At 45.9% G+C, this 12591-nt stretch overlaps 1 protein-coding gene across 1 annotated transcript in view; it reads left to right on the top strand.

Annotated features, from left to right (window-relative positions):
• Positions 1 to 12591, top strand: part of PRKCH (protein kinase C eta) — a 119245-nt gene that overhangs the window by 98863 nt on the left and 7791 nt on the right. Inside the window, exons 11-12 of the mRNA XM_075282757.1 lie at positions 36 to 174; positions 1366 to 1554. Of these exons, the coding sequence (XP_075138858.1) occupies positions 36 to 174; positions 1366 to 1554 (328 nt within the window). The remainder of the gene's footprint in view (positions 1 to 35; positions 175 to 1365; positions 1555 to 12591) is intronic.

Below are 12591 nucleotides of genomic sequence, written 5' to 3'. Positions count from 1 at the left end.
GGGGTTTATAATGACTTTCATTTAATTTATTACAGGGATCTGAAGTTGGACAATGTTCTGCTAGATCATGAAGGTCACTGCAAATTGGCTGATTTTGGGATGTGCAAAGAGGGGATTCGTGAAGGATACACGACGTCCACCTTCTGCGGGACTCCGGATTACATTGCTCCAGAGGTACCAGCAATTTGTATTCAATGTCATCCCTGGAATAAGGAGAGCATCCATGTGTATTGGGGAGTTAGGAGGAGTAGCCAATGGCAGAACAAATACCAACTGCTAACTAAAGTGTATGAGCTTCTTAAATAGGACCTGTCATGTCCTCTGGCCTTGAGTTGTATATACCCATAGCTTGACACCACTCCACTCAATGTTGCACTGTTTTTTCTCTACCCCCTTTCCTTTCAGAGATATTGGAACCATTGCTTTTGGATTCCAATACAAGTATACTGCCAAGTGAGCGGTCCTTCATTGCCAATACAGTGCAGATGTTGGAAAAAGTCCTACAAGAAGTCATGCCAAGTCCTCATTAAAAGGCTAGCATTCTTACAAGGACAATTATTTAGAATTAACAAACTTAGCTAGTATTTGTGATGGGGTTCTCTCATTGTCTACAAAGATCAAACTGGGTATTAGGAGTAAATGATTATAATAAAGTAACCACAAAAGCCCCTCTGAAGTTATTCAGATCCTCCTTACCAGAGTACTGGTGCATCAGAGAATCTTCAACCAGCAGTTTTATATTGAAGATAATGCCCACGTAATCCAATAATCCATCATATATAACATAAATCCATCCCACTGATATCTCTTATGCTTGGCTTCATACACTGTAGAAATCTTAGTACTGGAACTTTATTCATACCAACTATAGGATTAAGTGATTTTTTTCACAAAGAAAATAATGTTCCAATAGTGATTTAGACCTTATAAGGCTTAGTTCACACCGGGACAAGGGGGCGTATTTTGGTCCTGATTTTGACGTGGGAAGCCGCTTCAGAATAGGACCAACATACGCCTGCCGCGGCTTCCGACAGTCACGGCTTCCCGCTCTGGAGTAGGCCTAAATGAATGGGTCTAGTCCGGAGTGTGCTGCCACGAGGCAGACGCCGTGGCTGAATCAGTCGCGGAATCCGCCTGAAGAAAGGGCAGCTTCTTTCTTTTTTCTGTGAAACATGCCGCTCACGGAAAAAAAGTAAGACCGCTATTGTGAGGGGGCGGATTATGACGTGGATTCAGTGCCAAAATCCACCCCCTCTTGCCCCGTGTGAACGAGCCCTTACTCTATAACTTTAGTACTTATAAGTATTGGATTAACTGTTGGCAGTCTGTAGTTAGATTGATGCTTGTACTCTGTTTTATATACAGATATTACAAGAGATGCAGTATGGGCCCTTGGTGGACTGGTGGGCCATGGGAGTTCTTCTCTATGAGATGCTCTGTGGACATGCCCCCTTTGAAGCGGAGAATGAAGATGATCTTTTTGAGGCTATTCTGAATGATGAAGTCATCTATCCAGCCTGGCTCTCCCAAGACGCTGTGGGAATTCTGCAGGCTGTAAGTCTTACTAATGTCTTCCATTACTATTATATGCATGTGATGTGGGCACATTAAGAATCTGCTCTTTCTTGAACTTATACATAAAATTAGATTTTCCATTCAACAATATTATTTTCTTTTCTATAGTAATAAGGGCATCAATTAGATACAGTTTTGTATACTTCTCTGTCCCTGCAATGAGAGACCTGGAAGTGGTGCCTGAGTGTAACTGTTCTATCCGTGGTCAAACACCTATGTGAATGGAGACCTCCACCCAAAAATGATCTTCTGGCATGACATAAGTTAGATCATATTGTTGGTGTTATTATTAAAAATCTAGAATGACCAAAGCTTTGAAGTATAGTGCACACACACATCCAGCACTAAACATATCTGACACAATATCTAACAAATTGATGTTTGTTTAATCATACATTTCTAGGGAGGAAACCAGAAAACAAGTTCAGAGCAGAGACCTAAGAAAAGATCTTTTTGGAATTGTTTCTTGGGGAACAGAAGTCTGTCTTTGTTAAAAAAAAAAAAAAAAAAAAAAAAAAAGACATGAGAAATGTGGACTGGCCCCCTTTAAAAGCTAGCTGTAGAATTAAAAAAAAAATGGCAGGGGAACGTGAAAAATAAAATAATAAAAAAAAACTCACCACAGTACCCCGGGATTTGCTCTGTTGGAAGTCTCACTGTCACAACTGCTGAGGCCAATCAGAGGCTTAAAGGGGATGGCCACTTTCAGACCAATATTGACAAACAAATGTACAATAAAAAGATATACAATTTTCCAATATACTTTCTGTATCAATTCCTCACGGGTTTCTAGATTTCGGCTTGCTGTCATTCATTCTGTTACTTCTAGAGGATAAAACTCTGACCATGGTCATGTGATTTACGGTCCATGGTCATGTGATGAGTACACAGGTGCACAGCTGATTACCAGGCAGATGTCTGATTACTGGGCTGTGACTATAATGAGCGGCACCTGTGTACTCATCACATGACCATGGACCGTAAATCACATGACCATGGTCAGAGTTTTATCCTCTAGAAGTAACAGAATGAATGACAGCAAGACGAGATCTAGAAAACTGTGAGGAATATAGAAAGTATATTGGAAAATTGTATATCTTTTTATTGTACATCTATTTGTCAATATTGGTCTGAAGATGGCCAACCCCTTTAAGGAAAGGATCCATGACATCACAAATAGAACACCAGGGGCTGGTAAGTGTGGGTTTGGTTTTTGATTTTTTTGTTTGTTTGTTTTTTTTCACCTACCCAAGGCTCCTCATAATACTATGGTGGATTTTAGGTATGGAACTTGCTATGAAGCAGAGTAAACACCATAACAGTCAGCAATAATGCCTGCGATCAGAGTTCAATCATTACTTTCTTTTATGCCCCCCCACGTCACAAGTCTCCATTGTCCTATTACAGTTTCCATTACAAGACTGCTTCTGCGTGGAACCTTCTGTGCCTATTCAAATCTGTACAGTAGAAGTCTATGGAAAGGGGAGGGGAAAGGAAGAGAAGCAGAAAAGGCATCTGGACTATAGAGAGACAGTTTTCTTTCATAACATAGTTCTGCCTGGAGAAGGCAGAATAATCATTCCTGGTAACTCAGCTGACTGTTTTAAAGGTTTTCTGGACCCAAATTGATTTCTCATACTAATGGACTATCCATGTTGCTGTTGCTTGAATAGTTCCTTTAGCCAGCATGTGCTCCCCGTCCACTGCTATTGATGCTAAGATAATGCCAGAACAGCTGATCTATATATGGTCTAGGTGTCATAACGCTAGAGATTGCATGTCTCTATTTTTCTCTTCCTCCTCACACCTCCATAGACTCCATTGTAATCTTATCTGCTTGTGTACCAAGTAGAGCCCAGAATCATTCAGATAAGAAGTAAAGACAGGAGTAATACATGCACTTTTTATATTTAGTGAAATATGTTGCAACGTTTTGTCCTCTTGATATGCGCTTATGATTTATGACAAGAAATAATGCACATTGAAATGTGAGATAAATTTGTACATTTACTCATCTTTAGAATATTGTTAAATATTTCATTGGAACCGTTCAGTCACTCTATAGATTGATATGAAATTCTGACATACATTGGTGATATGTTGGAAAATCACATAGGAGAGGCCACCTATAGTCAATGCACCATTGAGCCCTATTAGAGATGAGCGAACAGTGTTCTATCGAACTCATGTTCGATCGGATATTAGGCTGTTCGGCATGTTCGAATCGAATCGAACACCGCGTGGTAAAGTGCGCCATTACTCGATTCCCCTCCCACCTTCCCTGGCGCCTTTTTTGCTCCAATAACAGCGCAGGGTAGGTGGGACAGGAACTACGACACCGGTGACGTTGAAAAAAGTAGGCAAAACCCATTGGCTGCCGAAAACATGTGACCTCTAATTTAAAAGAACAGCGACGCCCAGCTTCGCGTCATTCTGAGCTTGCAATTCACCGAGGACGGAGGTTTCCGTCCAGCTAGCTAGGGCTTAGATTCTGGGTAGGCAGGGACAGGCTAGGATAGGAAGGAGAAGACAACCACAACAGCTCTTATAAGAGCTAAATTCCAGGGAGAAGCTTGTCAGTGTAACGTGGCACTGACGGGCTCATTCGCCGCAACCCAGCTTTCCCAGGATCCTGAATGGAATACACTGTCAGTGTATTCCCGTATACCCGATATATACCCCGATACCCGTTCCAACGGTGTGCCCCCCCACCTTCACCCCAGAAATACCCTGCAAGTCCCCTAGCAATAGAATTGGGGCTATATACACCCACAATTTTTACTACTGGTATACAGTGCCATTGTCTGACTGGGAATTCAAAGAATATATTGGGAATACAAATACCCTCATTTCTTGCTACTGCCATATAGTGCCAGTGTCTGACTGGGAATTCAAAGAATATATTGGGGTTACGTGCACCCACAATTTTTACTACTGGTATACAGTGCCATTGTCTGACTGGGAATTCAAAGAATATATTGGGGTTATAAATACCCTCATTTCTTGCTACTGCCATATAGTGCCAGTTTCTGACTGGTAATTCAAAGAATATATTGGGGTTACGTGCACCCACAATTTTTACTACTGGTATACAGTGCCATTGTCTGACTGGGAATTCAAAGAGTATATTGGGAATACAAATACCCTAATTTCTTGCTACTGCCATATAGTGCCAGTTTCTGACTGGGAATTCAAAGAATATATTGGGGTTACGTGCACCCACAATTTTTACTACTGGTATACAGTGCCATTGTCTGACTGGGAATTCAAAGAGTATATTGGGAATACAAATACCCTCATTTCTTGCTACTACCATATAGTGCCAGTGTCTGACTGGGAATTCAAAGAATATATTGGGGTTACGTGCACCCACAATTTTTACTACTGGTATACAGTGCCATTGTCTGACTGGGAATTCAAAGAGTATATTGGGAATACAAATACCCTCATTTCTTGCTACTGCCATATAGTGCCAGTGTCTGACTGGGAATTCAAAGAATATATTGGGGTTACGTGCACCCACAATTTTTACTACTGGTATACAGTGCCATTGTCTGACTGGGAATTCAAAGAATATATTGGGGTTATAAATACCCTCATTTCTTGCTACTGCCATATAGTGCCAGTTTCTGACTGGTAATTCAAAGAATATATTGGGGTTACGTGCACCCACAATTTTTACTACTGGTATACAGTGCCATTGTCTGACTGGGAATTCAAAGAGTATATTGGGAATACAAATACCCTCATTTCTTGCTACTGCCATATAGTGCCAGTTTCTGACTGGGAATTCAAAGAATATATTGGGGTTACGTGCACCCACAATTTTTACTACTGGTATACAGTGCCATTGTCTGACTGGGAATTCAAAGAGTATATTGGGAATACAAATACCCTCATTTCTTGCTACTGCCATATAGTGCCAGTTTCTGACTGGGAATTCAAAGAATATATTGGGGTTACGTGCACCCACAATTTTTACTACTGGTATACAGTGCCATTGTCTGACTGGGAATTCAAAGAGTATATTGGGAATACAAATACCCTCATTTCTTGCTACTGCCATATAGTGCCAGTTTCTGACTGGGAATTCAAAGAATATATTGGGGTTACGTGCACCCACAATTTTTACTACTGGTATACAGTGCCATTGTCTGACTGGGAATTCAAAGAGTATATTGGGAATACAAATACCCTCATTTCTTGCTACTGCCATATAGTGCCAGTTTCTGACTGGGAATTCAAAGAATATATTGGGGTTACGTGCACCCACAATTTTTACTACTGGTATACAGTGCCATTGTCTGACTGGGAATTCAAAGAGTATATTGGGAATACAAATACCCTCATTTCTTGCTACTGCCATATAGTGCCAGTTTCTGACTGGTAATTCAAAGAATATATTGGGGTTACGTGCACCCACAATTTTTACTACTGGTATACAGTGCCATTGTCTGACTGGGAATTCAAAGAGTATATTGGGAATACAAATACCCTCATTTCTTGCTACTGCCATATAGTGCCAGTTTCTGACTGGGAATTCAAAGAATATATTGGGGTTACGTGCACCCACAATTTTTACTACTGGTATACAGTGCCATTGTCTGACTGGGAATTCAAAGAGTATATTGGGAATACAAATACCCTCATTTCTTGCTACTGCCATATAGTGCCAGTTTCTGACTGGGAATTCAAAGAATATATTGGGGTTACGTGCACCCACAATTTTTACTACTGGTATACAGTGCCATTGTCTGACTGGGAATTCAAAGAGTATATTGGGAATACAAATACCCTCATTTCTTGCTACTGCCATATAGTGCCAGTTTCTGACTGGGAATTCAAAGAATATATTGGGGTTACGTGCACCCACAATTTTTACTACTGGTATACAGTGCCATTGTCTGACTGGGAATTCAAAGAGTATATTGGGAATACAAATACCCTCATTTCTTGCTACTGCCATATAGTGCCAGTGTCTGACTGGGAATTCAAAGAATATATTGGGGTTACGTGCACCCACAATTTTTACTACTGGTATACAGTGCCATTGTCTGACTGGGAATTCAAAGAGTATATTGGGAATACAAATACCCTCATTTCTTGCTACTGCCATATAGTGCCAGTGTCTGACTGGGAATTCAAAGAATATATTGGGGTTACGTGCACCCACAATTTTTACTACTGGTATACAGTGCCATTCTCTGACTGGGAATTCAAAGAATATATTGGGGTTATAAATACCCTCATTTCTTGCTACTGCCATATAGTGCCAGTTTTTGACTGGTAATTCAAAGAATATATTGGGGTTACGTGCACCCACAATTTTTACTACTGGTATACAGTGCCATTGTCTGACTGGGAATTCAAAGAGTATATTGGGAATACAAATACCCTCATTTCTTGCTACTGCCATATAGTGCCAGTTTCTGACTGGGAATTCAAAGAATATATTGGGGTTACGTGCACCCACAATTTTTACTACTGGTATACAGTGCCATTGTCTGACTGGGAATTCAAAGAATATATTGGGAATACAAATACCCTCATTTCTTGCTACTGCCATATAGTGCCAGTGTCTGACTGGGAATTCAAAGAATATATTGGGGTTACGTGCACCCACAATTTTTACTACTGGTATACAGTGCCATTGTCTGACTGGGAATTCAAAGAGTATATTGGGAATACAAATACCCTCATTTCTTGCTACTGCCATATAGTGCCAGTGTCTGACTGGGAATTCAAAGAATATATTGGGGTTACGTGCACCCACAATTTTTACTACTGGTATACAGTGCCATTGTCTGACTGGGAATTCAAAGAATATATTGGGGTTATAAATACCCTCATTTCTTGCTACTGCCATATAGTGCCAGTTTCTGACTGGTAATTCAAAGAATATATTGGGGTTACGTGCACCCACAATTTTTACTACTGGTATACAGTGCCATTGTCTGACTGGGAATTCAAAGAGTATATTGGGAATACAAATACCCTCATTTCTTGCTACTGCCATATAGTGCCAGTTTCTGACTGGGAATTCAAAGAATATATTGGGGTTACGTGCACCCACAATTTTTACTACTGGTATACAGTGCCAATTTCTAACTAGGAATTCAAAATGCGCAAGGCTCCCGGAAAGGGACGTGGACGAGGCCGTGGGCGAGGTCGGGGGAATGGTTCTGGGGAGCAAGGTAGCAGTGAAGCCACAGGGCGTCCCGTGCCTACTCCTGTGGGGCAGCAAGCATTGCGCCACTCCACAGTGCCAGGGTTGCTTGCCACATTAACTAAACTGCAGGGTACAAACCTTAGTAGGCCCGAGAACCAGGAACAGGTCTTGCAATGGCTGTCAGAGAACGCTTACAGCACATTGTCCAGCAGCCAGTCAGACTCTGCCTCCTCTCCTCCTATTACCCAACAGTCTTGTCTTCCTTCCTCCCAAAATTCCGAAGCTTTACAGAACAATAACCCAAACTGTCCCTGCTCCCCAGAGCTGTTCTCCGCTCCTTTCATTGTCCCTCAACCTGCCTCTCCACGTCACGATTCCACGAACCTAACAGAGGAGCATCTGTGTCCAGATGCTCAAACACTAGAGTCTCCTCCATCTCCGTTCGATTTGGTGGTGGATGACCAGCAACCCACCCTCATCGACGATGATGTGACGCAGTTGCCGTCAGGGCATCCAGTTGACCGGCGCATTGTGCGGGAGGAGGAGATGAGACAGGAGTTGGAAGAGGAAGTGGTGGATGATGAGGACACTGACCCGACCTGGACAGGGGGGATGTCAAGCGGGGAAAGTAGTGTGGATGTTGAGGCAGGTGCAGCACCAAAAAGGGTAGCTAGAGGCAGAGGCAGAGGTCAGCAGCTTAGGCGAAGCCAGGCCACACCCGGAATCTCCCAAGATGTTCCAGTTCGTACCCAGCCCCGAAAAACTCCCACCTCGAGGGCACGTTTCTCGAAGGTGTGGAGTTTTTTCAAGGAATGCGCCGAGGACAGATATAGTGTTGTCTGCACAATTTGCCTCTCGAAATTGATTAGGGGCTCTGAGAAGAGCAACCTGTCCACCACTTCAATGCGCCGTCATTTGGAATCCAAGCACTGGAATCAGTGGCAGGCAGCAACGGCAGGACAAAGGCCGCCTGCCGTTCACGCCACTGCCACTGCCTCTGCCTCTGCCACTGCTGACTGTGCTGGCGATGCACTCCAGAGGACGAGCCAGGACACCACTTCATCTGCCTCCGCCACTTTGTTGACTTCTACCTCATCCTCCCCTGGTCCTGTCTTATCTCCTTCTCCTGCACCATCAAAGGCACCATCAGGCGTTTCTTTACAACAACCCACCATCTCTCAGACATTGGAGCGGCGGCAGAAATACACTGCTAACCACCCACACGCGCAAGCCTTGAACGCCAACATCGCTAAACTGCTGGCCCAGGAGATGTTGGCGTTCCGGCTTGTTGAAACTCCCGCCTTCCTGGACCTGATGGCAACTGCGGCACCTCGCTATGCCGTCCCTAGCCGTCACTACTTCTCCCGGTGTGCCGTCCCCGCCTTGCACCAGCACGTGTCACTCAACATCAGGCGGGCCCTTAGTTCCGCGCTTTGCACAAAGGTCCACTTGACCACCGACGCGTGGACAAGTGCATGCGGACAGGGACGCTACATTTCACTGACGGCACACTGGGTGAATGTAGTTGAGGCTGGGACTGCTTCCCAAACTGGCCCGGTGTACCTCGTCTCCCCGCCTAACATTCCTGGCAGGGACACGAGAAGAACACCCCCCTCCTCCTCCTCCTCCTCTACCGCCTCCTCCTCCGCCACCGCCTCCTCCTCCGCCACCGCCTCCTCCTCCGCTGTTAGATTGACCCCAGCTACGAGTTGGAAACGTTGCAGCACTGGCGTTGGTAGACGTCAGCAGGCTGTGCTGAAGCTGATCAGCTTGGGGGACAGACAGCACACTGCCTCCGAGGTGAGGGATGCCCTCCTCGATGAGACGGCAATATGGTTTGAGCCGCTGCACCTGGGCCCAGGCATGGTCGTTTGTGATAACGGCCGGAACCTGGTAGCAGCTCTGGAGCTTGCCGGACTCCAACATGTTCCATGCCTGGCCCACGTCTTCAACCTAGTGGTGCAACGTTTCCTAAAGAGCTACCCCAATGTTCCAGAGCTACTGGTGAAAGTGCGGCGCATGTGCGCCCACTTTCGCAAGTCGACAGTAGCCGCTGCTAGCTTAAAATCTCTCCAGCAACGCCTGCATGTGCCACAACACCGGCTTTTGTGCGACGTCCCCACACGCTGGAACTCAACGTTTCAGATGTTGAATAGAGTGGTTGAGCAGCAGAGACCTTTGATGGAATACCAGCTACAAAACCCTAGGGTGCCACAAAGTCAGCTGCCTCAGTTTCACATCCATGAGTGGCCATGGATGAGAGACCTTTGTGACATCCTACGGGTCTTTGAGGAGTCCACAAGGAGGGTGAGCTCTGAGGATGCGATGGTGAGCCTTACAATCCCGCTCTTGTGTGTTCTGAGAGAATCCCTGATTGACATCAGGGATAACTCAGATCACACAGAGGAGTTAGGGATAGCATCCGATCCGTCACAGCTGGAGAGTAGGTCCACACATCTGTCCGCTTCACTGCGTTTAATGGAGGAGGAGGAGGAGGAGGAGGAGGAGGAGGAAGAAGAGTTGTCCGATGATGTGATGGTGATACAGGAGGCTTCCGGGCAACTTCGAATCGTCCCATTGTTGCAGCGCGGATGGGTAGACATGGAGGATGAGGAGGAAATGGAGATTGAACTTTCCGGTGGGGCCAGAGGAGTCATGCCAACTAACACTGTGGCAGACATGGCTGAGTTCATGTTGGGGTGCTTTACAACCGACAAGCGTATTGTCAAAATCATGGAGGACAACCAGTACTGGATCTTTGCTATCCTTGACCCCCGGTATAAAAACAACATCTCGTCTTTTATTCCGGTAGAGGGGAGGGCCAATCGCATCAATGCTTGCCACAGGCAATTGGTGCAGAATATGATGGAGATGTTTCCAGCATGTGACGTTGGCGGCAGGGAGGGCAGTTCCTCCAGTAGGCAACCAAGTTCTCACCGGTCCACACAAACGAGGGGCACACTGTCTAAGGTCTGGGACACCTTGATGGCACCCCCTCGCCAAAGTGCCGCCACGGAGGGTCCTAGTGTCACCAGGCGTGAGAAGTATAGGCGCATGTTGCGGGAATACCTTTCCGACCACAGCCCTGTCCTCTCCGACCCCTCTGCGCCCTACACGTATTGGGTGTCGAAGTTGGACCTGTGGCTTGAACTTGCCCTATATGCCTTGGAGGTGCTGTCCTGTCCTGCCGCCAGCGTCCTATCTGAGAGGGTGTTCAGTGCAGCCGGTGGCATCATCACTGACAAGCGCACCCGTCTGTCAGCTGAGAGTGCCGACCGGCTCACTTTGATAAAAATGAACCACCACTGGATAGAGCCTTCATTTTTGTGCCCACCTGTGTAAAGCACCCCAACATGAAACTCCATGTCTGTACTCAACCTCTCCAATTCCTCCGCATCCTCATACTCATCCACCATAAGCGTTGCACAATTCTGCTAATACTAGGCTCCCTCCAACATGATTTCCCCCAACTCTGCTGGTTAGAGGCTCCCTCCACCCTGATTTCCACCAACTCTGCTGGTTAGAGGCTCCCTCCACCCTGCTTTCCCACAACTCTGCTGGTTAGAGGCTCCCTCCACCATGAATTTGCCCAAACTGGGCTGTTTAGAGGCTCCCTCCACCATGAATTGGTCCAAACTGGGTTTTTTAGAGGCTCCCTCCACCATGAATTGGTCCAAACTGGGCTGTTTAGAGGCTCCCTCCACCATGAATTTGCCCAAACTGGGCTGTTTAGCGGCTCCCTCCACCATTAATTGGTCCAAACTGGGCTGGTTAGAGGCTCCCTCCACCATTAATTGGTCCAAACTGGGCTGGTTAGAGGCTCCCTCCACCATGAATTTCCCAAAACTTGGCTGTTTAGAGGCTCCCTCCACCATTAATTGGTCCAAACTGGGCTGGTTAGAGGCTCCCTCCACCATGAATTGGTCCAAACTGGGGTTTTTAGAGGCTCCCTCCACCATGAATTTGCCCAAACTGGGCTGTTTAGAGGCTCCCTCCACCATGAATTGGTCCAAACTGGGCTGGTTAGAGGCTCCCTCCACCATGAATTTCCCAAAACTTGGCTGTTTAGAGGCTCCCTCCACCATTAATTGGTCCAAACTGGGCTGGTTAGAGGCTCCCTCCACCATGAATTGGTCCAAACTGGGTTTTTTAGAGGCTCCCTCCACCATGAATTTGCCCAAACTGGGCTGTATAGAGGCTCCCTCCACCATGAATTGGTCCAAACTGGGCTGGTTAGAGGCTCCCTCCACCATGAATTTCCCAAAACTTGGCTGTTTAGAGGCTCCCTCCACCATTAATTGGTCCAAACTGGGCTGGTTAGAGGCTCCCTCCACCATTAATTGGTCCAAACTGGGCTGGTTAGAGGCTCCCTCCACCATTAATTGGTCCAAACTGGGCTGGTTAGAGGCTCCCTCCACCATGAATTTGCCCAAACTGGCCTGTTTAGAGGCTCCCTCCACCATGAATTTGCCCAAACTGGGCTGGTTAGAGGCTCCCTCCACCATGAATTGGTCCAAACTGGGGTTTTTAGAGGCTCCCTCCACCATGAATTGGTCCAAACTGGGGTGGTTAGAGGCTCCCTCCACCATTAATTGGTCCAAACTGGGCTGGTTAGAGGCTCCCTCCACCATTAATTGGTCCAAACTGGGCTGGTTAGAGGCTCCCTCCACCATGAATTTGCCCAAACTGGGCTGGTTAGAGGCTCCCTCCACCATGAATTGGTCCAAACTGGGTTTTTTAGAGGCTCCCTCCACCATGAATTTGCCCAAACTGGGCTGGTTAGAGGCTCCCTCCACCATGAATTGGTCCAAACTGGGGTTTTTAGAGGCTCCCTCCACCATGAATTT

The sequence above is a fragment of the Leptodactylus fuscus genome, chromosome 7 (genome assembly GCF_031893055.1).
Source record: "Leptodactylus fuscus isolate aLepFus1 chromosome 7, aLepFus1.hap2, whole genome shotgun sequence".
NCBI lineage: Eukaryota > Metazoa > Chordata > Amphibia > Anura > Leptodactylidae > Leptodactylus > Leptodactylus fuscus.
Note: the sequence above shows the minus strand (reverse complement) of the source record. Positions and strands in the feature narration are given on the sequence as shown.